This window comes from Mus musculus, chromosome 15 (genome assembly GCF_000001635.26).
Source record: "Mus musculus strain C57BL/6J chromosome 15, GRCm38.p6 C57BL/6J".
NCBI classification, from domain to species: domain Eukaryota; kingdom Metazoa; phylum Chordata; class Mammalia; order Rodentia; family Muridae; genus Mus; species Mus musculus.
In genome coordinates this window covers 75,894,602-75,922,274 of record NC_000081.6, presented here as the reverse complement: position 1 = coordinate 75,922,274, position 27,673 = coordinate 75,894,602, and the positions used below count along the sequence as shown (strand labels likewise).

General features: G+C 52.7%; 3 protein-coding genes across 22 annotated transcripts; 2 read left to right on the top strand and 1 right to left on the bottom strand.

Moving 5' to 3' along the window:
- Positions 1–714: 714 nt before the first annotated feature.
- Positions 715–5,812, top strand: Pycrl (pyrroline-5-carboxylate reductase-like). 2 transcript variants are annotated; one of them, NM_025412.2, is made up of 6 exons: positions 715–899; positions 2,982–3,046; positions 3,423–3,602; positions 3,811–4,023; positions 4,946–5,038; positions 5,196–5,812. In NM_025412.2, exons 1-6 carry the CDS (start codon positions 809–811, stop codon positions 5,376–5,378), a joined length of 825 nt encoding a protein of 274 aa, NP_079688.2. In that variant the 5' UTR covers positions 715–808; the 3' UTR covers positions 5,379–5,812. The 2 variants fall into 2 exon arrangements, with proteins under 2 accessions (NP_079688.2, XP_006521315.1); XM_006521252.3 differs by lacking the exon at positions 715–899 and adding an exon at positions 941–1,093 and having other exon boundaries at positions 5,196–5,807.
- Positions 5,813–7,739: 1,927 nt separating this feature from the next.
- On the bottom strand, positions 7,740–12,540 carry Tigd5 (tigger transposable element derived 5). Its single transcript, NM_178646.4, has one exon. The coding sequence runs from the start codon at positions 12,482–12,484 to the stop codon at positions 10,556–10,558; it is 1,929 nt and encodes a 642-aa protein (NP_848761.2). The 5' UTR covers positions 12,485–12,540; the 3' UTR covers positions 7,740–10,555.
- On the top strand, positions 12,491–27,479 carry Eef1d (eukaryotic translation elongation factor 1 delta (guanine nucleotide exchange protein)). Of its 19 annotated transcripts, none has more exons than XM_006521267.4 (11): positions 12,699–12,815; positions 16,375–16,389; positions 18,467–19,596; positions 21,020–21,143; positions 21,513–21,584; positions 24,993–25,049; positions 25,356–25,455; positions 25,535–25,635; positions 25,811–26,032; positions 26,349–26,543; positions 26,684–26,787. In XM_006521267.4, exons 3-11 carry the CDS (start codon positions 18,467–18,469, stop codon positions 26,720–26,722), a joined length of 2,040 nt encoding a protein of 679 aa, XP_006521330.1. In that variant the 5' UTR covers positions 12,699–12,815; positions 16,375–16,389; the 3' UTR covers positions 26,723–26,787. The 19 variants fall into 19 exon arrangements, with proteins under 19 accessions (XP_030104561.1, XP_006521330.1, XP_006521336.1 ...); XM_006521261.4 differs by lacking the exon at positions 12,699–12,815 and adding an exon at positions 12,934–13,030; XM_006521262.4 differs by lacking the exon at positions 12,699–12,815 and adding an exon at positions 12,937–13,030 and having other exon boundaries at positions 21,023–21,143.
- The last annotated feature ends 194 nt before the right edge of the window (positions 27,480–27,673 follow it).

The window sequence follows — 27,673 nt, the reverse complement described above, 5'->3', positions numbered from 1 at the left end:
GACTGTTCTGGAATTTGCTTTGTAGACCAGGCTGGCCTCAAACTTGAGCTCCACCTGCCTGGGACTGAGACCAAAGGTGTGTGCCACCACAGCCAGGCTTCTGATTGCTCATGAAAACCTGCCTTTTTTTCTGTTTTGGGCTTCTTGATTTGCTTGCTTTTTCTTTCCTCTGCTCTCACTTTAGCTAAATGACTATACATATAGCCAGCTAAGTGACTAAATGTCACTATATGTGGAATTCAATACAGATAACTATTTTGGTGAGACACTAAAGCACTCAAAAGTTTTTTTTAAATTAAAAAATAAGTGCTGTGTATTAGTGACTGATGGTTAGTGCTGCTTTTAATGTAGAGAACCAGAACCCACTCCGAGGACTGAACCCAAGGCACCCAAGCTAGGCAAGAGCTTGGAGTACCTACCTTACACCCCAGGCCCATCCTGGAGTGGTTCAAGCGTTTTTTGGTTTTTGTTTTTTTTGTTTTTCTCCCCCTCTAAATCTCTCTGTAAGGGTTTTGGAGAGACTCTAGCTAGCTTCAGGCTTCTCAGGAGGAATTAGACAGCCTGCTTAGGACTAGCTCCCCTTCCTTTCTCTTCTTTCCCCTCAGCAAAATCACTGACCAATGGTTTACCAAAGCTTGGGGGAAATCCCGCCTCAAGCGTCAAAATCCAAGTGTCTGCGCCCGCCCCGCCCCGCCCCGCCCCGCCCCTCTGTCCTCCCAAACCCGCCCAGTCGCTTCTGTCGGTCAAAGCAGTTCTAGTGGGCGGGACCCGCTGCCGCAAGGACGAGAGAAGGCCAGCTCAGAGCAGGATGGCGGCGACAATGTCTGAACCTCGGCGTGTGGGCTTCGTGGGTGCAGGCCGCATGGCGGAGGCCATTGCCCGAGGCCTCATCCAAGCAGGTGGGAGGCGAGGCCTGGCTGGGGGAGCTTTCGTTCTAATGGGAGGAGTTCGTAAGCCTTGGCGGGAGGGGCGCACGTGGTACACCAAGGGCCAGTAGGGTGAATTCGCTGGTTTCCTGGGTGAGAATCATACATCAGGACTCTATTAAGGCCTCCAGGATCGCTGGATGAGTCCGCAGTCCCTTCCCAGGCCGGTGAGTGGGCATGTTAGGCGAGGTGTGGGGGAAAAAAACCAAAAAAAACCAGTTCATTTATTTAACATTGATTGTATTGGTGAATATTCCTTTAAATGTATTGCATTAAAGAATATTACGATTGACTTCACGTGTGACTTCTTTGTAGTGGAGTTTGCTTGTTTCTTTTCTTTTCTCTTCTTCTCTTCTCTTCTCTTCTCTTCTTTTCTTTTCTTTTCTTTTCTTTTCTTTTCTTTTCTTTTCTTTTCTTTTCTTTTCTTTTCTTTTCTTTTCGAGACAGGGTTCATTTGGCCTGGAACTCCCAGGTAGACCAGGCTGATCCTGAACTCAGGGATCCACCTTTTTCTGCCTCCCAGAGTGTTGGAATTAAAAGTGTGAGCCACTCGCTGACTCGCTTTTAACTTTTTATCTCCTTAATGTGGCTGCGAGTTTCTAGTTCCATATGTGGCTCAAATCGTGCCTTAGATTGAACCGACTTAATGCCAAGTTAAATGTCTGACGTCCTGGCCTCTTCCTCCTCAGCCTCTGGCTTAACCAAAGGCTACCCATTCCTCAGCCCCCACTCTCAGAGGTGGGCAGCTGTGAGGACACTCGGGAGGAAGAGGATTGGCCCTGTGCTCTGAAGAGTGCCTGCTATCGCTGGTTTGTCATTTCTTTATGGCAACAATACCTTGAATTTGAAGACTGACGTTTCTCCACCAGTTCCAAATGTCTGCTACCTGGAGCTTGAGGGGTATGGTGGGGAGAGAGGCAAACTCTTCCGGGCTGAGGACTGCTGGTGTATATAACTGATGTTTTACTGGCCCAGCACGGCTGTACAGTATTTAGAAAACTTTATGAACAGATTGCGGGTAGAGGAAGTTGGTGACCTTTGGCTCTCTGCTTTCAGTTGTATTTCAAAGTCCAGAGGCCCATGATCATGGGAGGAGGGCTTCCTACAAGCCTTAGCAGTTTACACGTCGAACCTGGCAGTTCACCTGCCTCTTGCTGCTACACACACTGTCACTGACATCATTAGCTCCCTGGGGAAGGTTTTAGCATGCACTTCTGTCTGGCCCAGGCTTTCTACCCCTATATCCTCCAAAACCAGGTGGTGTCCACCAGAGGGGCCACTTCGTTTCCCCAGGACACACCAGCTCACTTGCCTGTTAGGTCTTTATCAGACTGGCTTTGTTTGTTTTTGTTTTAAGACAAGGTTTCTCTATGCAACCCCCTGGCTGTCCTAGAACTCACTCTGTAGACCAGGCTGGCCTGGAACTCAGATTCACCTGTCTCTTCCTAGATGCTGGGATTAAAGTCATATACCACCATCACCAGGCTAAGATCAGCTTTTTTAAAAATTATATGTTTGAGTGTTTTATCTGTTTAGGCACTGTGTGTGTGTCTATGTGTGTGCTTGCATGCTTACACACTCCGTGTCTTCAGAAGCCAGAAGAGGGCACCGGTTCCACTGGAGGTAGACTTATCAATGGTTGTCAGCTGCCCAAGTGGGTTGTAGGAACCTATCCCAGGTCATCTTCAAGAGCAGCAAATACTCTCAGCTGCTAAGCTGTCTCTCCAGACCTTTATTACTAACTCTCTTGCTATCCACCATGCAACCCTAGCTCTGGCGTTCCTTCAGAGGTTTTGCATTTTGGCCAAAAGACCTAAATGTTCCAGTCAGCTGCCCCTTCCCTGAAAGCGGAGACCCTTGGGCTTTGTTTCTTGTTAAGATCAGGCGGGTTCCTGGTCCCAGTGTCCAACAGAAACGGCAGTGCTATTTAAGTACGATGAATTGACTTGATCAGCCCCAAGGACAAGCAACCCTAAGGAGCCTTAGGCTCACACTGGGCTGGGCAAGCTGTGTCCTATCTTCCCAGTCCTTACCAGCTCTCGTCCTTCTGTCCAGGCAAAGTAGAAGCTAAACAAGTGCTGGCCAGTGCACCAACGGACAACAACCTCTGCCACTTCAGGGTGAGTGGGACCTAGAGGGCCTTGTCTTTCTGAAGCATTTATCAGGGGCAGGTATGGCAGACGGTTTGAGATGGTTTGGTCTGTCCAGGGGAACTAGGCGTCAGAGGCCAGGAAGAAAGTTCTGGAAGGACTAGCATAGATGCAGTGTGTGTCTTATGTAGGGTGGGTGTGGACACTCATTAGGAGGGAAGGTTCTAGAAGGCACAACTTAAGAGTTTGAGGAGCAGGGCCTGTTGGGTTTGTCGTAGGCGTTGGAGAGTACAGCAAGTACAGACATTGGTGACCCACGGGATACGGAATGGTCGATGGCACGCAGGTCAGCCTGTGTAGGATGCTGCCTCACACAGCCTCATTTCTGGCCCTTGTGTCTCTTTAGGCTCTGGGTTGCCAGACTACTCACTCCAACCATGAGGTGCTGCAAAACTGCCCACTTGTCATCTTTGCCACCAAACCCCAAGTCCTGCCAACTGTCCTGGCGGAAGTGGCCCCCATAGTCACCACTGAGCACATCATCGTATCTGTGGCTGCTGGGATCTCTCTGAGCACAATGGAGGGGGTGAGTGGCCCCTTGGTGTGAGTAAGGCCTTGACTCTGAAACAGGATCTGTGGCCCATACTTGGGAAGGAGATAGCATCCCAACCAAGCACCAGAAGTTAGCCAGTTGGCTCACCAGGGTTCAGTGGCTGGGATAATGTTCTGCCAAGGTACCTGGGCAGTGGGGATAGAGGCTGCATTTGCCTGACGCTGAATTCTCTCCTATCCAGCTGTTACCCCCGAACACACGAGTATTGCGAGTCTCTCCCAATCTACCCTGCGTTGTCCAGGAGGGGGCCATGGTGATGGCCCGGGGCCACCATGCTGGGAACGATGACGCAGAGCTCCTACAGAACTTGCTGGAAGCCTGTGGGCAGTGCATAGAGGTTCCCGAGTCCTACGTAGATATCCACACCGGTCTCAGTGGCAGTGGTGTGGCCTTTGTGAGTATTGTCTCAGAGTCAAGCCTTGGGGGCTTCAAATGATCCCCCTGTGAGCTCTGCTGTCCCTCAGAACATCATGTTTTATTGGACCATCGAGGCTGGCTCCTTTACCAAACTCTTGGGTATAGGCCTTATAGTCTAGGTATCTGTGACCATGTTTAGGGCCGTGTTTCTTGTGATTCTGAGCTAGTGGTTCTCAACCTTCCTAACGCTGTGACCCTTTAATACAGTTCCTCATGGTGTGGTGACCCCCCCCCCCAAGCAAAAAAATTATTTTTGTTGCTACTTCACAACTGTAATTTTGCTACCATTATAAATTATAATGTAAATATCTGTGTTTTCTGATGGTCTCAGGCCACCCCTGTAAAAGGATTGTTCAACTCCCAAAGGGGTTGATAGGCATTTTCTCTCCCTTGGTGACACACAGGCCAGATTAGACCAGATTAAAATGAAATAAAGGCAGATTTATTAGGAGGCAGCTCTCCAGGTGAGTTAGTCAATCTCACAGGTAGAGGTCAGTAAAGTCACACATCCAGGCTAATCAAGCAAGAGGGTTTTACAGAGCTTAGGCGAAGCACGATGACATGCCAGCTAGGAGCTGGGCTTGTGTCCATAGCATCCGAGGTCAAAAACTGAGCCCTTGGGTGGGCACTCGTGGGTGGGTTGCCAGAAGTGGAGAGACAAGGAGTAATGACATGTTTCCGGATGAAGGAGTTTTCTGTGTGGGTGGGATTGGAGGAAGGAGAACACAGACATGCGATTTCCCAGCTTGCACGGGTGGGCAAGCAGGGGTTCCAGCCTAACGGAGTCACGAGCCACAGGTTGAGAACCGCTATTCTGAGCATTCTCTAGCTGTGAACTGTGTCTAGCAAAAGGTCAACTTTGACATGACCCCTCCCCACTCCCAATGCTGTTGCTACAGGTGTGTACATTTTCAGAGGCCCTGGCTGAAGGTGCCATCAAAATGGGCATGCCCAGTGGCCTGGCCCACCGCATTGCTGCTCAGACCCTGCTGGTGAGTGAAGCCTTTCCTCGGGAGAATGTCGGGAAGGTTTGAGTGTGAGCTGTCTCCAGCGAACTGGAAGACGAGCCTGTGGAGTCCAGACAGGCTGGGAAAATGTGCAGCTGCCTCCCCTCTTTTTTCTCTCACTGCCCTTAACTCTCCTCCTTAGGGGACAGCCAAGATGCTGCAGCAGGAAGGGAAGCACCCAGCCCAGCTTCGGACAGATGTGCTCACACCAGCTGGAACCACCATCCATGGGTTGCATGCCCTAGAGCGGGGCGGTTTTCGAGCGGCTACCATGAGTGCGGTGGAAGCAGCTACCTGCCGGGCTAAGGAGCTCAGCAAGAAGTAAGGCAGGCCTCAGATGAGACTACGGGCTCCTTGCCCAGCTGCAGCCTCTGTGGTGAGAATAGCCCTGGACGGGAGATGTAGTGGGCAGTCCTCTAAGTGGAATGGCTAATTTATCCAAGAAGCGGTGACTACTTGTAAGATGCTATCAAGACGGGGTTGCCTTGACTGTGACATTCAGTCAAGGAAGAATCGCTTGCCCCTTACCTGAGATTCCAGATCCTCCCTTCTGCACCTCCTGGCCAGTTGCAGTTGTGTCCTCATGGTCACAGGAGCTGGTAGAATATGTCTCCTGTGGAGGTGGTAGACATCATCCTCCATGCTGGCGTGAGACGTCTTTGGTTGTGGCTGCTTTGGGATCACCCACACTCCGTAAGCAGCGCCCCGTCCATATTCTCTAAGCCCAATAAACTCATTGGTTCTCTAAGTTGGACTTTAGTAGAGTTGTACTTTGGTTTGGTACCGTATAAAGAGAGGGTAAATATTTATATTTCCTCAAGGAGAATTCCTACAATACTGGGCACTAGCCTCCTTGCTTCTCTAGGTCACCTTCATCTTCCTATTGTCCCACCTCTAAGGACCATGGGGTCTCTGTCCATCATGCAACTGTTTTCACTTCCTCTACACTTGGAAACAGTATCCCGGTCTGCAGGCCTCCTTACCCCACAGTGGCAATAACCCTACTGACATAATTGGTAATGTCCGGTCTCCAGTGCCTGAAAGCTGGCCTGGATTTTGGAAGCAACAAAGCATCTTCTGCTAGCTACTGATCCTGGTCTGGAGCCCTGGCCCTCCTCTTGAATTTCCGTGGGACTTCTCAAAAGCCAGTGGTCACACTCATGAGGATAGGGATGGGAATGGCAGAGGAATAGATGCCACTTGCTGCAGAAGTTCCCTCCCTCTCCATGAACCCAGAGCCTTGGCCCATAGGAGGAGAGAGTCCCCAGTGGAAGCTGGGAAACCCACCTGAGCAAGCATGCCCTTCCACAGTTGAGAAGCTACAACCACATGGCTCCTGTTGCAGAGGTAAGTCAAGGGGAAGAGCTGAGCTGGATATAGGCTGCTTCCTTACTGGACCTAAGCCGGCTCTATGGCAGGTAGAGCTTGAGTCTCCAGAATTCTGGCTTGGGTCAGGAGTCCTTGAGTGCCCTATAGCCCTGGCACTGCCCTGGCAGGATTTGACTCCATAGGATTTGAAAGGATATCAAAAAAAAAAAAAAAAAAAAAAAAAAGATTTGATATTGTTTCCTGTACCAGCATGCCAGGAAAACCAGGACATAGAGAAAAGTGAGATAATGAGATTGAGGGCCAGGGCTCTGAGACCACAGCATAGGGAGAACCTGGTGTGGCCCTGTCCCTGGTACCTTCTCCCCCAAGACAATCATCACCACCCAGCTGCCACAGTGCTGCCTCCTCATTTTTACCAAGCAGCCTCACTGAGATGAGGTGGAAGCACCCATTACTGTGGCTTGGGGCAGCTCCCATGATGGCATCTGTTAGCTGAGTGACACTAAGCGAGGTAGCCCTTATCCATGAAGCAGGACTAGTGAGCTACCGTAGCTGTCTCATCCCCACTCTCACTCTTTCCAACACCACAGCCCTGTGTTCTCTCAGCCCCTTGCTTTGGATGCCCTCACCATGGCCCATTCCCAGTGGGGAGCTCCTTTCAGCCAATGGATCCTGGTGTTGTCACTTGTCAGGAGGGCCATCCTGAGTCCCCTATTTCCTCACTTGGAAGAATTTTTAGAAAAACAGCTCAGCTGCTGTGTTTCTACAAAGTGCTGAGAGAGCTGGCCAGTGAGAAGGCCAGAAGACAGACCATACGGACAGCAGAGGGCTCCACCATCCCAGCTACAGGATCAGTTCCGTGTCGTTCAGACACAAGGCAATCCACTTCCCTGCAACAGGGCCTCTAAGCTATCCCCAGTCTAGGTAGGATAGAACCCCAGGGTCTGGTATAAGGCACCCCTTTGTGGGATCTCCTTGGGCAGCCCACCTGCCAAGATGGTCAGTGATGGTAGTGAACCAATGGCTATTTGTCCCTGGGACCCGGCCTGGGAGGTGAAATACATCCCTTCATTGGCCAGTCTAGAGCACATTGCCTTATGTTCACTGGTGACAGGCTGGAACACAGCCTGTTGGCTACTCAGAGAAGCAGCTTTGGGGCTATACAACTGTGATACTGTCATGAGGCCTCTTCCTGCTATACACTGCTTTCTGAGGTAAAAACTGGTAGGTGCTCATGCATTCTCTGTAATCGCTATTGTCCCACTTTAATGCACTCCTCCAACCCCCATCCTATGGAGTGTTCCAGATGCAAGCATTAGACCCAGTGACAAAAATAAGACTAAAACAGGGTAGCTAATGACGTCAACCTGTTTCACCTTTATTACACGGGCCAGGTGAATTCAGCTGTGAGCAGGGCTGAGTGGCAGAGAGAGGGCCCTACAATAGGACAGGAAGCCCACAAGCCTCTGGAGGACAGCTGCTGGCGTCAAGATGCTCTTGTGGATGCATTCAGAAGAGGCTAAGTTGTGGGCCAGGTCACGGCTGGGCTTCCCACAGGCAATCCTAACTAGGTAGTGTAAAGGGCTCAGTGTCCCACTGCTGGTGGCACCAACAAACCCACACTCCCCATCTTTCTGGGCTGGGTGCTTTCTCCAGACAGTCTGTTTATGAATCCAAGGTAGAACCTAGCAGAAAAGGCTGCCTGTACTTCCCAAGCCAAAGGATCACCACACTTTGGGGAACAGGCCGAGCTCTGGGGGCAAGTGAACTGGGATTCCTGAGTGAGGCCTGGTACACAGCAGGTGGCAATGGCTGCTGAAGAAGGGAACTACAGTTTCAACCTCATTAGTTCATGCAGCTCAGTGCCTGCCCACAGGGAGCGCGGTACACCACCAATGGGTGAGTGTATATATATATATATATATATATATATATATATATATACATACATACATAAATACATATACAGTGAGAGTGTAAGGTTCTCTCCTGGGGGGGCCATGAGCCCTGTGAAGCTCCATCAGATACTGAGTACAGAAAGGTGAACTGCCATGGGGGCTGAGGCCTCTGTGCACTGGGCTGTTCGGCACTGTAAGCCTCAGAGCTATAGGACTCCCTGCTGGACAACCTGGGCAAAGTAGCCTCCTCCACAACCAGGACGCAGCTATCTGAACCCCCGCCTAGAGCATGTAAAGAACACCAGAATGTTTCTAAGTGTACTTTTCTCTTCTTTTTACAGTGCAGTTGTTTGAACCTAGGGCCTTTGGCATCCTAGGCAGACATCCTACCACTGCACTACATCCCTAGCCTGAGATGACACCTTTGAGCCTCATGGGCATCTCCCTAGCCCCGTTAATGGTAGTACACGAACACAAACCTGACAGGAACCCTGTCACTCAGCCAGGCCGTACTTGCTTGTTTATAAGGCAGCAGCAATATGAGGTCATAACCTCCTGGGCCCAAGTAAAAGGGGCTTTTAGAGAGGCTGGTGAGAGGGGTCTTACTCCTGAGCCCTAGTCTCTGCCAACTCCAGTCTACCTGAGCCCAGGCCAGATCGGAACCTCTTCAAAAGAACAGTACATGTAACCTAGGCTGAAGAGCAGCTACTAGAAGCTACCCAGCCTTGAGTGTACCTCCAAGGCCCAGATCTGGCTCTCTGCAGATTTGAAAGCAGGTCTGTCAAAGCTGGATGGTAGTTCCTAACCTGGGTATCTGGCTGATATGGAGGCTGCTGGTATAAACACATTAGACTTTTGAAAACCCAGCCAAGTAGCTAGTGCTGGAGACCCCCACCAGCCACGATTGCCCAAGGTTTTCTAGGTCATCTTTGGGGAGGCTGGGTACTTAGGTGGTCAGATGGTCCTTAGTGTGCATAGATGGAGCCTGCTACCTGAGCTCCAGTTCTGTTGCTCTATGCTTTCCCTCAGCTTTTGATATTTATGCAGATTTTTGACTGGGATGTAGTCGTGGCTCCAAGGAACTATATTCTTGGGCCTAGGTGGAAATCACTTTTGGATACGTCACTCAAGGCTTTGCCCATTGCCAAGCTGTTACATCCCTTCTCCACTTCATGTTTGCAAGGCTCAGAGTAGGAGACATAAAGACAAGGAGGACCGGGACAAAGGCTCTGGATGGAATTCCTGCAAAGACACAGTGCCCCTCCTTAAGACGCAGGTGCCTTAGCTCCAGACGGCCAGCAGTCATCTGAATCCACAGCTGGGCAGAGCAGCAGATACAAAATGTGGACATTCCTTTGAGCCTTTTCTCCTTCAACCTGGGCTATCCAGCCATAGTTCCTGGAGAAGGCTGGTGCAGGAAGAGCCCATGGGGCTAGAGGTTGACTCTAAGGCACTGCAGAGTTCCCAGATGGTTGCAAAGGCTAGGGCATGTTTCCAGGTAGATCAGACTGCCCTGGAGCTAAACAAAGTGCTTTGTGGTTTGTCCTGCCCATTGATCCAAACACTTGCTAACCTCATGAATAGAAGACCTATCCAGAATGGAGTACTTAAAGGGGGCTGGGGAGTGGGAGGGACTAAAAATCCAAGTAGAACAGAATTTGCTATACTCTCTGCTGCATCCAAAACCTCACCAGGCACCGGGCTCACCAGGGACTGGATGGAGCCTAGCCTGGGCTTTGATCCAGCACCATAAGGACCTGAGTTATCAGAGCAAGGGCAAGAGAGCCCCAGAGACCACCTCACCCTGTCAGTCAGCACTCATGGGTTCCCCAGGAAGAGCATCTTTCCAAACAGGTTTAATGTTTTTAAAACAAAACCAAGAACCAAATGCTTCCCCACTGAGATGAGACCAGGTAGCACCAGGGAAGCAGATGAAACAGCAGCAGCCTCAGGCAGTGCACTCGGAGGCAGGTAGGTGTGTGTGTGTGTGTGTGAGCCCCATAGGGGCCAGAGTGGAAGTACAGTCAACTGTTCTCCAGTAGGGGCTGTGCTTATGTGCCCACATGTGCCTACCCAGGGAAGAACATAGCCACTTCCCCAGACCCTGTGGATTGGGGCAGTACATCCTTTACTTATAGAACTCCTCCAAACTGGGCTGGGCTTGCATCCCCGGACCCATACAGTGGACTACCGGGGAGAAAAGGTGGAAGATGGCAGACTGTATGTGCCCCCTCTCTCCCAGTGAGGCAGGAAAAAGACCACTGGGCCAAGGTAGTCACACACCATCATCAGAAGTTACAGCTGAGGGCCCAATACCCCCAAGCCTCCGTGCCATGGTAATGAGAGAACGTAGCTGCACAAGCCTCAGCGGCCCCACTTCTCTGGGATCCTGGCTCTCTAGCCACCTCAGAGCTGTCTCTAGTCCCCAGACAGCTTCCCCAGCAGTAGGTACCAACACTCCTCCTTGTTCGGTGGCCTCCTCCTCCTCCTCTCCAGCCCCGATGCTAGAGGGCAGGCTAGCTGGGGATGGAGGAGCAGCGGGGGCCACCTCTTCTCTGCAGCCTTCCGGAAGGCCTCCATCATCATCCAGGTGTAGCCACTGGGCCACCTCTTCAGGTGCCAGGCGCTTGTAAGCCAGAGCTGCCAGATGTGTGAGGTCACTGAGCACCCTGCTGTGTTCGGCAGTCTCCTCTACCTGGTGAGCTGGCTGCTGCCCAGGCTCAAAGGCTGCTCGCAGACCCAGCAGCCAGCAGCGCTCTATGCTGCCTGCCTGGACCAAGTCCCAAGAGAGGCCAGCCAGGTACAGCATGTCCTTGAGAACGAAGCTTCTCATGAAGTCCAGAGGGGAGCCACTGGCACAAGACACAGCAAGCCGCAGGAGCTCGCGTTTGTACAAATGCTTGAAGGCTGCCACCACGCCGTGCTCCAACGGTGCAGGGATGTGTGCTCGGCTGGTGCCCTTGGATAAGAAGAGCACTCGAACTGCACCATCAGGTGTTTGAAGTTCCTCTGGGGACCCAAGGAGCTCAGGCTGGCACTGCCTGGGAGTCTCCTCGCTCTCCTCCAGGGGAGGCATGCTAGTGGCCCAACTCGGACAGGGTGGATGGGCCACCAGCAGCACAGCCTTCTGTTGCAGGCAGCTTCGGCGCAGGTAGCGCTTGACGCCAGGGACAAATTCCTCGAAGAACCAGCCCCGAAGAAGCGGGCGACTGAGCCAGGCATCCGGACTGTAGCGGTAGGAGGCCGGGAACTTGTCCTGGTTGTGGTGACGCAGGCTGGGTGGGTCCGGTAGCTGCCCGATGACTAGTGGTTTCAGCTTGTGGCTGCCCGTCAGGTTGGCGGCCAGCAGTACTGTCACTCGGTCACTGCGCCAGCGTCGGCTGCACCCACCAGGCTCTTTGGAGTCCCCAGTGCCCGGAGTTGAGGCCTGCTCCGGAAGTAACCTCCAATAGAGACCAGTAACGTTAGCATTGTAGATCTGCTCGTCGCCATAGCCGCCCTCGGAGTGGGGTAGAGTGGCTGGCGCGCCGTCAGGTACGAGAACTGCGCCTGGTGACTGCGCCGGCTCCTCTTTGACAGGCGCGGGGCCTGCGACCGGGGACTCAGCCTCACCATAGATGCGCTGGCTAGAGATGCCATGGCGCTTCTGCCAGCGCCAGAACCAGCCGTGGCTAGCCTTGAAGGTACACTCGGGGCCGTAGATCTGGCGAGCAAAGGCCTCAGCCTGCGCTTGGATAACTGGCCCGGATAGCGGCACACCGTGCTGGCGCAAGGTGAGGAACCACGAGTAGACGGCGCGGTCGATCTCCTCCTCGTTGGCCAGACGCATCTTCTTGCGCTGCGTGCCCACTTCTCCACCCAGCTGGTCCAAAAACCAGCGCAGCTTGGGCTCGTCCTTGAGCCAGCCGCGCAGAGTGCCGCCTGGCACGCCGAAGTCGCGGCACACGCTGGCCTGCCGCTCACCGCCCTTGACGCGCTCGATGGCTTGCAGCTTGTCTTTGATTGAGTAGGCCTTGCGGAAAGTCATCTTCACGGCCACCCGGGGCCGCGGCCCGGGCGCTGGGGGCGGCGGCGGGCGCGCCGTGGAACCCGGGCCGGGCGCCGGCGATCGCGGCGGCTCAGCAAGGCACCGTGGCTGGGGAAGACGAGCGCGATGCGGGACCGGGTGCAGGGCTGGGCCGGCCGGAGGGCTCGCGGGGTACATGGCGTCGGCGCCAGGGACCACCCGGGAAAGCGAGCCTGACACCCCGCGCGGGCCGCTCGGGGCGGGGCTCGGGGGCGGGGCTGCCCGGGTCCCTCCCTTTTGTCTCGCCAGCCTTGCCTGCCCCGGCCCGCAAGGCCCGCCCACTTCGCCTCGTGGCGCCTGCGCACAGTCTGGCCTTGGGCGCGTCACTAGCGCGTGCGCACATCAGCTTCATTACGTCCCGCCCTCGTCGGACGGATCCACTCTTCGAGCTGAGGAGGGGTTCGGCGTGTTGGGAGATCCGGTTCTCCGCTCCTAGCGACAACTCTTGAGGTGAAGCGCGGCTCTCAAGGTAGCTCTTCCTTTGCTTCTACCATGGTGGTTCCTGCATGCATCGTGATGCACGCTCTGAGGGCAAGACAGCGCGTGCCCAGGGTTGGACCCCCCGCCGTGCCTTTCGTGGTCTATGCCGCTGCGTTTTCCGGGAGCTGCGCGGGCGCCCTCCCTCTCCTTTGCAGTCCTGAGCTCGCAGTTCCAGGTTTTGGTTGCTGCGTCCTTGGCTGGCGTGTGAGTACCGGGGGCCCCGCCTCAAGGAGCGCACGTGCGGCGGAGGCCTGGAGTGCCCGGGCCCCGCGCCGTTAGGGTTGCCTCCCGTGGGACAGTGCGGGCTGCGGGCGGGCGTCTGGGCCTGTGTGGAGGCGGGCCGCTGGCCACATGGTTGCCAGATTCCGGAGCGCTGCTTCAGGCTGGCTGCGCGGTGGCTCCGCACATCCCAGCACGGCACGGCCTTGAGTGACACGGTTGCCTGCGGTCGGGCTGGCTCCGGAATTTTGGGGGCCCAGCTCTTGCTAACGCCCTAGGTCTTTGCGGTTAAGCACCAAGGGCGTACCTAACTCTAGGCATAGAGGGAGGTTGCTTCGGGTGCTGACTGGTGGAACTCGTACGGTCCACGAACACAGGGTAGAAAAAAGGGCGTGGTGGTGTCGATTTGCTCAAAAGTAACAGGACTAGCTCTACTTACTGATTTGAATAAGGTGATCTGGGCAGCTTTCTTTGGAAAGGGGCGTTGAAGGGTACGGTCGCCCCTTTTCTAATACATGAGCACTCTCTCCGGGCATCATGGTTTTCTAGAGTGAACGGCTACCCTGCAGCAAAAAGAACTTGGTGAAGCTATAATGTTGGGATGCTACTCCCAAGGATGCTTCTGAATTGGCCCTGTCACTCGGGGATGGATAACTGGGTCTTATCTCAGGCGGATTCTCATGGATGAAGCAAAGGATGGATGTGACAGGACTACCGAGTGCCCCCTAAGCCAATCCCGTGGGGCAACAGAGTCAAGAGGAAGAAGTCAAAGGGACAAGGAGTCCCCTTCCCAGGCTCTGTGATGGCCAGTACATCATGAACCTTCTCTCGGACTGTGGGAGGAGAACTCAGCAAACAGTTGGAGAGTTGGCAGAGGGAGCCATTTAGACTTGGTTGCCTGGGATTTGCTCTGCATGGCTTTCTGCCCTCTCAGGAGAAGGCTGCTGCAGGGTCGTCCTCCGGGCTTATCTTTTGGATAGGTGAGGCTCCGTGGCATAGTACAGATGAGGCAAAAGTGCTTGAGAGGGCTTGATAGCAAGAGTGACACTTGGGGGATGCAGGTAGGAGATGCTGGCATTAAACATTTCTTCTGAGCCAGGGGTCTAAGATGCTGTGTGCCTATTGAATGTTGGAGTCATTGAAACATGTGAAATCCGGGTGCTGGAACGTGCTTTGGTCTCCAGTTCCACACATCACTTGACTCAGCAGACTTGGGTGGTTCTACCAATCAGAGTTTTCATTCTCCTTCCTGTGTCTAAGATGACACACAACCAATGCCCCCAAGGTATGGTCCAGATATTATCAGGTGTAAAGGAAGAGCTGAGAAAGCAAGTCGTCTAGCAGAGTCCCAAGACCTGTGTGTCAGGTCAAGGTACCGTCTGCTGGAACAGAAATAGAGCCAACAAACAATAGCATTTGGGGGTAAGGAGATTGGGGCTGGGTGGGTTTAGACTGGAGTGACAGCATTAGCCTCTGGGTCTCAAAGTGGGCAGACAGCTCAGGCCAGTGTTTCTGAGTAGGACTGGGATATCCCAGAGGCAGAGAAGCAGGGTGGGAGCTTGGAGATGAGAATCTACTAACCCATGGGAAAAAAAGACCAAGACACCACTCCTGTGCCAACATAAGCTGCAGTGGGAGAGTCACACTGCGTGGCTGTTGTGACTGAAAAGCTCGTGAGTCCTCACATTCCAAGTGCTACCAGCTGCCCCCTTTGAATACCAGACACAGAAAAAGCCCCCATGGGCAGCATCTGTTCACAGACTCAGGCCAGGTGAGCCCAGAGGATGTGGCTATAAGCGTGAAGGGATACAAGTTGAACTTTTCTGACAGACCTGTTCCCTACCCACCTTGCACATTTCTAATCCTGTGGAGGACAGACAGTACTGGGAGCTCATCACTGTCAAGACTGAGGGGGTGACATGCTACCTCCGAATGTCCAGAGGACAGAAAGGTATGGGCTTAGGGCTCAGAAAGCCAGCTTTTCTGTGGACTTTTATTCCCAGCATGTGGAACCCTCAAGGTGTTTGCTACTGAGATGGGGCACAGCTGTGACATAGCCTTTCTCATCTTCCTCAGGGTCCAGTTCCCAAGCCAGAAGTACCCTTGGCAGAGGCTGCTGCCTGGCCCAGATTGGTAGGAGTTATGAGAGCCCGGAACACATGTGCGCTTCTTTACAGAGAAGTGGTAGCTCAGCCCTGAGAGGCTGCAGCTAGCTAGTACAAGCTTCTTGTGAGTGGAGGAAGCTAGGTCTGGGTGCTGGGCTACATAGCCATGCCTGGCTCTGTTGTTATCTCAGGACCTAAGACCCATCAGGCCTTGTCTGACACTTGAGCTGTCTGCATGCAGTGCCCCCAGAGCTCAGGCATGAACTTGATAGCTGACCAGGTCCTTAGGTCCTATATCCTATAGCCTATGACTGGGAGCAGGGCAGAGCCTGCTTGTCTGGAAGCTTGCTTTCTCTGGTACTTCAGTCTCTTCAGCATGTTCCTGCTATTGCCTAGATTAAAGCCTCAGGAAGAAGGCGGCCAACCCTGTGTAGGGATGTGGGGACAGACAAGCTTGCCCTGTGCGGGTTTGAGACACTCACTGCTACTTGTTTCCAGGCTGGTTTTTCCTGGACAGCTTGCGGGCGCGTGTGTGCGTGTGTGTGTGTGTGTGTGTGTGTGTCCTCCAGGGAAGCAATGGAGTTCAGGTATGCCAAAGTCTGGGTGCAAACTGGCTAAGTTCTCAGCCTGTTGTGCACCTGTGGGGAAGCAGGCTGGGGAAGGGAGACTTTGTCTCCCTTGGGAGCCTTTGCTGCTTGTACTTACTACAACCAATGTCTTAGGACGGCACCCCTATCTGCTTGGTCTCTATGTCCCCAACACAGAGGTGGTATCATTCAGTGTTGGTTCCTGGTGGCAGCAGAGACCCACAGCTTGGAGCTGTGTGGACCTGGAGCACATGGTCCCAAAGCCCTGTCAGTGAAGGAGAGAGGCTGGGTTTCTTTCACAGCTAAGGGAGCACCTGTAGGTGCTAGCTCACCTTGATGCAGGTGGGAGCTTAGAAGAGGGTGGGAGCAGGCAGCTTCCATGGTGGTTTCTGCTTGTCTCTTAGATAATAGGAACCTGAGAGCTACATATCAAGGGCTAATGGAAGAGTGCTGCCTCTCAAGTTTGAGGGCTTAGGCAGCCTCCTGGGATTTGGTGGTGATAGATACTACCATTTTATCTTGTGTTGCCATGCCATCTAGACAAGCAGTTTCTAAAAGGCTGCCCAAGCTGCTGTCTTGGCATGGGTGGCCTTTCCCACCGCTCTAACCTTGCTGCTTTTCCTTCATGCTGTCCTAGGAGGCCAAAGCAAAAGTAAGTACGCCCACATAGCACCCTGTATCTCCCTTCACCTGAGCCAAGGAGCCCCCCAGCCATCGCCTTGCCAGAGAGAGGCATACCTGTGCAGAGTTGAGCTCGCTGGAACAGGGCAGTGGAGTGGTTAGCTTGTTCTAGTGGCAAGTAGGTAGCTCTGTGGCCCTGGCACCAAGCAGGTCAGCATATAACCCTCTCTGCCCTATGGAGAAGCTGTGGCCTGAGGAAGTTCCTAGTTTCTGTGACCCTGTCCTGCCCTGTAGTGGGGTTGGGTGGGGAGCATTGGAAACAGCTTCAGGAGGGTTCCTAGTCATACGCTGGGGGGGAGGGGACAGGTTAGTGGGCATTGCTGAAGGGAGTGAGGATAAACCAAGACCTGCAATAAGTACTCCATGAGAACAGCAGCCTCAGGAACTGGGCCGGTCATGTCCTGCTGTGATGGCATATAGTGCCCCTTGGTGACAGCGGGTGATGTCACAATGAAATGCTCTGCCTCCTGGAATTCCCTCTCAGCCCCTGCCCCTGCCCCTGCCCCTGCTACTTGGCCTTGGTAAGTGAGGGGGTGGCCTAGAGACCTCTCTACATTGGGCCTCTGGCTCCTGGTCTCTGCTCCTCACAGTGAGAGAGCTTGGGTGGATTGCACTAAGAACTTTAGCTCTCACTTAGAGGTAGGCTTCCGGGTAAGACAAGAAGAGTTTTCTGAGGTCCTCCACATGGGTGAGGTTTAGATAGCCGACACTCTTCCAGTCACGTGCTTTGTCGGGTGTATTAGGGAAAGGCCCTAGACAGTGATGTATCGTCACCTCGTGGATGCCCAGCAGATGGCCTGGGTCTGTTACCACAGACCCACAGAAGAGGCATTAGAGCAGCACCTGTACCCTTAGTCCTCAAACGTTAGATGAGTCCAGACTACAAGCATCTTGATAGGGTTACCCTTGTAGGGCAAGGCAGCTCTGAGAGTTCTTACCTGCAGCCTTCCGGGCTGGCTGGTAGAGCCTGGAGCCTGTCCTTTTTGTGGAGCCATATCTGGCTTCAGGAGTAGCAGAGGCAAGTCCTGCCTACATGACTGCTGCTGTGTGCTTCAGAGCCGCACCCTGCTGAGGGAGCAGAAAGGCGTGTAGCCCTTGAGGTAACACCATGTCTAGGGAGGAAGCTGAGGGTCCTGAGGCAAGAGTCTTGTTCACTGGTTACAGTAGCAAGTGAGATAGTGTCCTGATACTGAGGGTCCCGTGATGACCCTTCGGTTCTGATGGATCCAGAGTTGTAGTCTGATGGCCGCCTGCTGAAGTAGTGTCACCTTCAGTTTGATGGAGGATCTCTGGTGGTGGGTGGTGACAGGCATGCAGTCTCTGCTGTTGATATACAGCCCCTTTTCTCAGACTCTTTGCCTCTGGAAGGGCACACTGGTCTGTGTAGGATAGTTGTGTGGCCAAGGTAGGTGCAGGTGACTTCCCAGGATGCCCTACTTGCTGGTACTCCATCCACCCAGGCAGTTACAAATCGTTGTCAGTGAACTAGAAACATCAGCCACCTCAAGGAGGTGCCAGGCTCCACAGTGTGCCAAGCACAGCCAGGCTAAGTTTGATTTCACATAAGCCATGAGTAATCTCTTGCTATAAGTGAGCATAGAACATCTCATAGGATGTGTTTGTACTAAAACAAAGAAGCAAAGCTGCAAAACACCTCTACTGATTATTTTTATTAAAGTCCATTGTTAATGAGTACAGCTGTTTGTTTTATTTGGCACCCTAGCTGGAGGTGAGTTTGGAGGTGTTTAGATCCCTTTCTGAAGCTATTGGGCTTATTGGATAGCATAGACAAGATTTATAGTACTAAGGTGTGGATGTGTGCATATATTTATATCCTGCTTTTGACTCACCAAGGTGTCCCTTGTGTGGATTTGACTTTTGTGCCCTTGCATGTCATCTGGTGAAGGCCCATTGGTGGCTTGCCCTTTCCTTTCCCCAGGCCCCCCTGCCCACCTTTGCCTGCTCTACTGAGGCGGGCAAGGGAGGCGGGTGCCTCTACTGTGTTGCAACTGCCTTCTTGTGCTTGCTTTTTAATGCTGCGCCCGAAGATGAGGAGTGGGAAGGCCTCTTGTGCACTGGAGACCGTCTGGGAGGACAGGCACAAGTATGAGGGAGCCGAGCGGCGCTTCCACGAGCAGGAGGCCACACAAGTCGTCGCCGCCGCCGCCACTGCCGCCGCCACTGCCTCCGCCTCTGTCCAGCAGCTCCTGGACGAAGTGCCAGCTGTGAACGGGCCCAGCCAGGAGGACACAGAGGACACTGAGGAGGCAGAGGCCCCAAACACCAGCAGCAGGAGTGATCCCGGGAAGAGCCACGAGTGCAAGAAGCCGATACAGAAAAAGAGGAAGCGCTCCCCGAAAAGTTGGCTGGGCCAGGCAGACCTGGCCCTTGTGGGCCTCTCGGCTGACCACGTATGGTTAGACAAGCCACTCTTCGACCAGGCAGAAAGCTCCTACCGTCAGAGGCTGGCAGATGTAGCTGCCCAGGCAGCCCAGCCGCCTGCTCTGGCCCCTCGGGGGCCCTGTACACATGGAAGCCATGTGGCATGCCACCATGTAACCTGGGGGATCTGGGTCAACAAGTCTTGCTTTGATCAAGCCGAGCGGGCTTTTGTGGAGTGGTCTCAGTCCTTGCTGCTGGCTGCAGAGGGGAGCCATAGGCAGGGGACTCCTGACACAGGCCAGCAGGCTGTCACTCCTGACCTGGCCTTGGCCTGCCAGCCTTGCCCACCAGCCAATGGCCAGCCTCCTCTGGGCAGCCTGCAGGCACTGGTGCGGGAGGTATGGCTGGAGAAGCCCCGGTACGATGCCGCTGAGAGGGGCTTCTATGAGGCCCTGTTTGATGGTCATCCCCCAGGGAAAGTGCGCCTGCAGGAGCGAGCCAGTCAGGCAGAGGGTACCCGGAGGGGCCGCAGAGACCATCGGAGCTGCAATAACGTAGGAAACAAGAGAGCTGGGTCAAAACGGGCCAACGGGGAGGCTCCTCCTGCTTTTCCCTACTGGTACTTCCTACACAAGGACGCAGAGGCCCCCTGGCTCAGCAAGCCTACCTACGACAGCGCTGAGTGCCGCCACCATGCCGTTGAGGCCCTGCGCATAGCCTGGCGCCTAGAAGCTGCCTCCCTGGCTCACCGACCCACACCCCGTTCTGGCCCATCCATGTCCAGCCTGAGACCCAAGTAGGAAAAATACGGCTGCAGGTGTTGGGTTTGACTTAGGCTACAAAATAGAGACAGCTGTCTCTAGACTGGGGTCCCTCATACTCCTCTGTGTAGGGTTAGCGTGGGTATCATTAGTGCTCTGTCCTTGAAAGTTATGGAGTTCTGAATTGTGTTGGTGGGGAAAGGGGACAAAGGGCACAGAAGACATTAACTGCAGGGCAAGTAGGAAATCCTGTAGCTGGGTCTCTGGTCCCTGATAGGTCTTGATACTCATAGCCAAGGTATATATGCCCATTGAGGTAAGGTGGGCGTTAGATCCAAGAGCTCATGTCTGATCTGGCAGCCTCTGAAGGGTGCTTGTCCTTTGGGCCTCCCTATGGGGAAAGAACCCTGCCTAGCTACCGGCCTCCAAGGGCTCTTGGCTCCAACACAGGTGGAATCCTAAGATTAGTTTCTGAAGGCCAAGGAGTGACTAACTATATGGCCATGGGAGGTGGTCTCTTAGGCAGATAGGTATAATGAATAAACACAGAAGGGACAGAAGTGGTTAGACAAGGAAGTCGAGGGTCCCAGGTCTCTTGAGAAGTAGCACCACTCTGGGGATCTATCTCTATGTCCTGTCTATCACCTACCCACCCTGTGTTCATCCATGTGTCCTGGGCCTGGGGAAGGGAACCAGTGTCAGGCCTGTATTATTATTTAAGACACTTAGGATGGGCTGGTGGTGGCCTGAGGCCTTCCACACAGAAAATTGGCAGAGTGAGATGGGGTGGGCTCTGGGGACATTTGCATACCCTAGCTCCCATACTGGGGTTAGGAGCTGCATGGTGGGGCATTGTGAGCAGAAGCGCAGTGAGCTGGACTCTTGTCTTGGTATTCACAGAGCTTTTATTGTATCCTTGATTTTTTTTTTTTCTTTTAACCATCTTTATCAAAACAGTACTAAAAGTACTTAAAACAGAAAGAGAATGACAAACTGCTGCGTACTGGGATAACATTTTTATGGAAAATGACTTTAGGGAACAAAGTGGGCTTGCTCATTTACAAATCTGATTGGCTAAAGGGTGGGTATGGCTGGTTCCCGCTGAGCTGCTTTTGTGCTTCAGCTGCTGATTGGATGGTTAGAAAACTCAGGGCCTGGAGGACGGGATCACCCTTCACCCAGGCCCTGGGATGGGAGCCCACTTTGTTGACAGAAGGGCTGTTGACTCTGTGTGTGGAAGGGGCTCGGTGTTGAATTGAGAACTGTTTGTGGTCATTGGCAGCAGCAAGGTAGTTGATGGACCGAGCTGACCCAGTATGTGATAGCCTCTGAGTTGCCTGATTCTTGACGTCTGACCTGTTAAGAGTGTTCGGGCTGGGGAGGCCTGGAGCCTGTGGGGAAGGTGAAGCCAGAGGTTGACCCTAGCCATGCTGACCTAGCCACTCTTTCCCATCTCAGCAGAAAAATGGCTACAAACTTTCTAGCGCATGAGAAGATCTGGTTTGACAAGTTTAAATATGATGATGCAGAAAGGAGATTCTATGAGCAGATGAACGGGCCTGTGACCTCCGGCTCCCGCCAGGTAAGGACTATACTCGGAACGGGGTGGGCTAGAGACATGTTAGGGCCAAGTGGCTCCTGGGGCGCTTCTGCTGCTAGCTCCTGATCTAACACCTGTGCCACCTGGGGGCAGCAAGCAACAGGTTGTCTCAGGGTGGTGTGTGGCCCTGGCCTCCATCACCTTGTGCTTGTCACTGTCTTGGGAGCTTTCGTTCTGTGTAATACACTCCTCTTCTTTATATTGCGATCTTGCTTTTTGAGTTGAGGGTTCTTGGGGCTTTTGTTTTTCTGTGTGGGGCTTTTTTTTTTTTTTTTGGTGTATGTGTTTAAAAAAAAATTTTTTTTTAAAAACCAAAACAAAAAAGCCTGGTTCTTTCTGCACTGTCTGCAGGAGAATGGTGCCAGCGTGATCCTCCGAGACATTGCAAGAGCCAGAGAGAACATCCAGAAATCCTTGGCTGGAGTGAGTACCCGCGGCCCACGTACTCATGGGCTCGTGCTCGGCCAAACAGCATGTCTGATTGGTTTTTTGAGGTTTTTTTTTTCCCCCTTTAAAAAAGCAACAACAAAAACCTTTAGTACTGCTGACTATTTTGGCCTTTGGAGCAAGTTAGGGCACAAGGTGTGATGCTGTGCCCTTGGGATATGAGTGCTGAAGCCTCCGTGCCCACACTGTCATGGAAAATGATCTTGCTTTCTCGACTTTTCCATGTGTCTCTCTCATGCATAGTGGAGCTCACTCTTAGTTCGTCAGTGCCTGCCGGGGGCTGCCTGGGCTAATCAGTGTCATTCTGCAGGGTGTGAATTGTTGCCACATGCCTTGGAAGTCTGTTCCTTCCTGCTTGCTTGCTCGCTTGCTGAAGTAGCTTGTGCCTCCTATCCCTTAAACCACTCTATTCCTCTTGATTAGGTGGGGCCCTTCATGGAAAGAGGATAATTATTTGGTTCGGTATGCTAGTCAGCATCATCTTAGACTAAGTCCTAGGGAGGGACCCTGTGGCCTGCAAGGCCAGATATGCTCCATCTGGACTCCTTGATGAAGCTGCGCCCTTCAGATAGCAGGCAGACCTGCTCTGACTCCCTTACTCCAAAGAAGTCTGGACCTCGCTCTGTCTGGAGAGGGTTATGTGTACTGGAACAGCCTTTCTGATGGCTCTCTAATGGGTTCCCACAACCTTACTGTTTAAAACTGCAAATTTATCATCAAAATGATCCTGAAGGTTGGAAGTTGAAATGGGGCCAAAGACCAGTGGAGGCTTCCGAGGCTCCGAGCATCTGCCTGTTTGCGTTTCTTGGGCCAGTGCATGTCCCTTGGCACCTCACCCTGTCAGCCTCTCCTTACCCCTGTGGCCTTCCTACATCCCGCCATCACAAGGATTCTTGGGACTGAATCAAGTTCAGGTTCTTGTTTTGTCTTCTGAACTGTCCGTTTTTGAAAGTATGCTATTCAGCAGGTTCATAGGCAGCAGGCACTCACTCCCACTCAAGAAAGAGAAATGTGGAGGGGATTCCAGACAGCTTCAGCATCCAGCCAGGCCTCCTGAATGGCTCCTTTGTGGTTCATTTGGCCACTGGGAGACAGTTTTCACCAAATAGCACAGTTTAGGTTGGGATTTTAACAACCTTCCTGCTTGTAAAAGAGATCTTTAGTCTTTAAGAAAATGTGGGGATTTTTTTGTTTTAATATTTCATCTTGACTCCCCTTTTTTTGGGGGGGGGGTCTAAATTAGTGGTGTTTTTGCTAGTAACATTTCAAAAACCCTGAAGGTATACTTTGTCACAGCAATCTGTGCCATCGCAGGAGATGTCTCTGGGTGGTTTTGGTCCCATCTCATTTCTTGGCTTTTGTCAAGATGACTATGGAAATTCATCTATGATATACCTGCTCTCTGACCTTCCACTCTTCCCAAGGCAGCCATTGCTGCCCTCCACATTTCGCTCTCCTGACTTTTATCTTTTTCTTTGCACTCTATGAGGAACTACATATATTAAAGAATCTCCCCCAGCCATCTGGCCCTGGCTTCTTTCTGCTCCAGTTTTTCCCCCCTGAGTTTCTCTTCTTTCTCCCCTAAGTAGTAAAAAGAAAGCATACTCCACCTTCCACATGTAGAAATATCAGCTTCCTGGCCAGGTTACAGTCACAGCCCTGGGGAAAGCTAAGGCTAGAGGACCGCCACACGTTTGAGGTCTGCACTGTAGAAGGTGTTTTGAGAGGAAAGAAAAAAATCTCAGTTGAAGATCTCATGTCCTGGAGACAGAGGGACTAAACTCCCTACGGTGCTTTCTGCCTTGGAAGGTCTGTGCCCACTGCCCTCTTTCTTCTTCACATCTTTAGGAATTTGTCCCAGCAGCACCCCACACAGCTAGTGAACTTAAACTGACACAAATCTGCCATCTTACAGTTCTGGGGGGTCAGATCTTCAAAGGCATCTTGTAGAGCAGGACCAAGGTGCCCGTCCACGGGGTCCTTCAGAAGTCTGGAAGAAATCCGCTCCATCTTTGGTACCTGTCTGATCGTCCCTGCCTCCCTTTGTCTGGTTCCTGCTGCTGTGCACAGAGCATCTGGAACTCAGCCTTCCTAACGCTGCGACCTTTAACACAGTTTATCACGGCCTGGTGACTTCTCCCAGCTGTAACACTGGTTTCATCGCTACTTCATAACTGTAATTTTACTACTGTTATGAATCTAATGTAAATCTTTGTTTTCTAACGGTCGTAGTTGTTCAACCCCATAAAGGGGTTAAGACCTACAGGTTGAGAATTACTGGTCGAGGGCCTTAGTTCACCTATTAAATCTGCCTTACTGTGTGAACTAACATGCTAAGCTTTGGAGAGTACAGCCATTTCTAGGGCACTATTCTATAGGTAGTCAAAAAGTGCATAGCCTTTTTAAAAGGCTGCGCACAAACACCTGACCCCTTCTTGGTCCTACCTGACTTCTGTTCTCATCCTACCATTCCCAAGTCCAAACTCGTGATCCCCGTGGTTTGGGGTAAAAGATTTGTGCACTTGGCCAGGCACATTGAGTTCAGCCCCCCCCCTCCCCCCAAAAGAAAAGCTGGGTCAAGCTCAGTAGCTATTTCCTGTCTTGCCTCAGCTGGTCTGTCCCTTGCCAGGTCCTTTGTGTTGTTTAAGTCCTGCTGTAGAGTGGGAAAGCCCCCAGGTGTTTTGGAAATAGCCCTTGCTTTCCAGCCTAGCCTCCATTCACATATTCTAGTCTTTTGAACTTCGTGGCCTTGCTTGCAGGGAAACTAAAGGTACCTCCCGCTCTTCCAAATCATACCATAGGGCTCTGTTGTCACACCAAGTTAAAATAGGCGGCCATGGTAGCACACTCCTTTAATCCCAGCACTGGGGAGGCAAAGGCAGGCAGTTCTCTGAGTTCAAGGCCAGCCTGATCTACAAGGAGTCCAGGACAGCCAGGGCTATTATTATTACACAGAGAAACCCTTGAAAAACCAAAACAAACAGGGTTATGTTTACTGTCAGCCCCAAATGCTGCCTTACTGAGTCACTAGGGTGAAGGCCCACGTAGCTCGTGTTTGGCAAAGGCCTGTGCTTGCTGTCTGTCTGTTGCCTCTTCTGTGGAGCAGATTCTGCCTGGCAGATACTAAGAGTGCTTGACTGCCCCCCAGAGGACAGCTTAGCAGAGCCTGCTGGGCTAGGTAGGACTTGCATGTAACCTTCCTACCTGTGAATGGAGCTAACATCTGAGAGCATGCAGCAGAAACCTAGGTTTCCTGCAAGGGGAGCTTGCCCTGTGCCTGCCTTCCTGAGCCTTCTGGGGCTACCTCAGGAGCTGTCACAGGTGCTGGCACCACCTGCACACTCCTTCCTTCTAGCCCTCAACTGCTTTCCCTCCTGTTTCTAGCTCAAGGTGATGCTGCCCAACTCCCCTGAGGCCCTGGGCCAGGCCACCCCTGGGACTGTAAGTCCTGTCCTGTTGCTCTCTCTGTTTGGCTCCCCTGTCCTATACTTTCTGATTGGCTGAGATGGTCACAGTGTACAGGAATTCTCGAAGACAGCAGGTCTTCACTGCTCACCCTAAGCAGGAAGGGTGTCTGGTGGGCCCTTACCTTCTGGTCGCTTCTCCAGCACATCCTTCACCAAGTACCGCAGGGTACCCATTAAGACTGACTTTCAACTCAGTCTGGGCTCTGCTTCTGAGTGGCTGTCAGGGCATCCTAGAAGCAGGCTAAAGGACTAAGAGCAGCTGCTTCTTCCTCCCTAACAGAGCTCAGGCCCTGGAGCCTCCAGTGGACCTGGTGGAGACCACAGTGAGCTCATTGTGAGGATTACCAGTCTGGAAGTGGAGAACCAGAACCTTCGAGGCGGTGAGGGCTTGCACCTGACAGGTGGGGCTCCAGCTCCACCCCCTACTATCTGACTGGTGTGTTTCTCTTGTGCCCACAGTGGTGCAAGATTTGCAGCAGGCCATTTCCAAGTTGGAGGCCCGGCTGAGCTCTCTAGAGAAGAGTTCACCTACTCCCCGAGCCACGGCCCCACAGACCCAAGTGAGTCTTCCCGCTTGGGAAGGAGCCTTGAACATGTCCTGGCTTCTGTCCCTACCTTCTGACTGTCCCAGGCAGTCTGAGATCTGAGGCTGTCTCCTGAGGGCTGGCTTTCCGGCAGTTAGCTGGAATTTAGAGGCCGGATGAGTCTCAGCCTTCCTCCCTCCCTCTGTGGCAGCATGTCTCTCCTATGCGTCAAGTGGAGCCCCCAACCAAGAAAGGAGCCACACCAGCAGAGGACGATGAGGACAAGGACATTGACCTGTTCGGCAGTGACGAGGAGGAAGAAGATAAGGAGGCTGCCCGACTACGGGAGGAGAGGCTACGCCAGTACGCAGAGAAGAAGGCCAAGAAGCCCACACTGGTGGCCAAATCCTCCATCCTTTTGGATGTTAAACCTGTGAGTGGCGTGTAGGCCTCTGGGAGGCTAGGAATGGAACCTTACAGCTGGAGATGGAAGGTGGAGTGTTGAGTGGCCGGCCCATAGGCTCAGCCTCTGACACACCCTCCTGGGTCTTGGTGGATGTTTAAAGATCTTGAATGAGAACAGAAATGTGGAGTGAGGCATGTAAACCTGGGACTGTTTCTAAGGGCTCTATAAAGAAACAAAAGTGTGTCCTGTAGTTTAGAGGGTCATGGGTTACTTCCCCTAGTGTTCTAGAGGTTTCTGAGATGGCTCACTCAGACCCCCACCCCCACCCCACATTCTCTCACAGTGGGATGATGAGACTGACATGGCCCAGCTAGAGACTTGTGTGCGTTCCATCCAATTGGACGGGCTGGTTTGGGGGGCCTCCAAGCTTGTGCCTGTTGGCTATGGCATCCGGAAGCTGCAGATCCAGTGTGTGGTGGAGGATGACAAAGTGGGCACCGACTTGCTCGAGGAGGAGATCACCAAATTTGAGGAGCATGTAAGTGGGCATGGGCACAGGGGTAGGGGAGACCGGATGGGCCCGGGACACTGGCTCCTGCCACCCCACATCCACTGTGGAACATGAACTTGCCCTAGGCGGCAGCCTGCAGCAGCAGCGCCCTTTGTCTCCATCCACAGGTGCAGAGTGTCGACATCGCAGCTTTCAACAAGATCTGAATGTCCGAGAGAGTGTGGTTTCATGTGTGTGAGGACCTGCTGAGATTAAAGACTGAGACTCTGCACTCCGCCTCTTGTGTTACTTGGTGTACAGCGCTCTGTGGGCTCTGGCTCATACTTGTCCCAGAAACAATCTATTAGGTCCACATTTGTCCACCGTGTCTCTCCTGTCCCTGCTGTTGTCACCGTGTACACCTAGACCCAGTCTAACACTCCTCTTCACACTCCTTACCTCTGGAGGGATACATCCTCTTTATATATTCTGGGATGGTTAGAATATGGACAGCCAGCTGTACTGTATGGAATTTTGTCTGCCCGCTCCCCTAAAACCCCTTGTCAGTGCTTGGGTATTGGTGGTATTGGGACGATAGTGCTCGTGAAATCCTGCGAACATCTAAGTTGAGAAAGTGTACCAAGTGTGGCTGATTCCTGTCAGTGTTGTTCATCATGGCCCCTAGTCACCAGGAAACAATGTAGCCCTCCCCCTCAAAAGTTTTAGACTTTTCCTGTGGGACCTGAACAAAAAACTGTCACCTGGGCAAGGATGACTTCGCAGTTAAGAACACTATTCTGGAAGATGGGGCTCATTCCCAGCAACCACATGGAAACTTACAAACCAGCTGTAACTCCAGTTCCTGGATACCTGATACCCTCTTCTGGCCTCTGGGCATGCATATCTGCCTGCAGTACAAAAACACCTACACTTTTTTTTTTTTTTTGAGAATAAATTTTGCTGTATATCCTTGTCAGTTTAGAGAACCACCTGCCTCTGCCTTCCTAATGCTGGGGTTGACATTACTACCATAAACTGTCCTAGGGCATTGACTCACTGCAATCCTGGCTGCTGGCTTGAACAAACCTCCCCTATGCTGGTGCTTGGGTTCCCACACACCTGAAAGGCAGCACTGACCTCTAGGGGGCTCTCAGCTTCCCATGACGCTGCTTGCAGCT

Excerpts from the sequence above, each read along its gene's own strand:
- Pycrl (NM_025412.2), top strand. The coding sequence starts at position 809 with ATGGCGGCGACAATGTCTGAACCTCGGCGTGTGGGCTTCGTGGGTGCA. Across the intron at positions 900-2,981 it reads CCGAGGCCTCATCCAAGCAG|GCAAAGTAGAAGCTAAACAA; the intron begins GTGGGAGGCGAG and ends CCTTCTGTCCAG. Across the intron at positions 4,024-4,945 it reads GTGGCAGTGGTGTGGCCTTT|GTGTGTACATTTTCAGAGGC; the intron begins GTGAGTATTGTC and ends CTGTTGCTACAG.
- Tigd5 (NM_178646.4), bottom strand. The coding sequence starts at position 12,484 with ATGTACCCCGCGAGCCCTCCGGCCGGCCCAGCCCTGCACCCGGTCCCG.
- Eef1d (XM_006521267.4), top strand. The coding sequence starts at position 18,467 with ATGAGGAGTGGGAAGGCCTCTTGTGCACTGGAGACCGTCTGGGAGGAC. Across the intron at positions 25,456-25,534 it reads GAACCAGAACCTTCGAGGCG|TGGTGCAAGATTTGCAGCAG; the intron begins GTGAGGGCTTGC and ends TTGTGCCCACAG. Across the intron at positions 25,636-25,810 it reads CCACGGCCCCACAGACCCAA|CATGTCTCTCCTATGCGTCA; the intron begins GTGAGTCTTCCC and ends CCTCTGTGGCAG.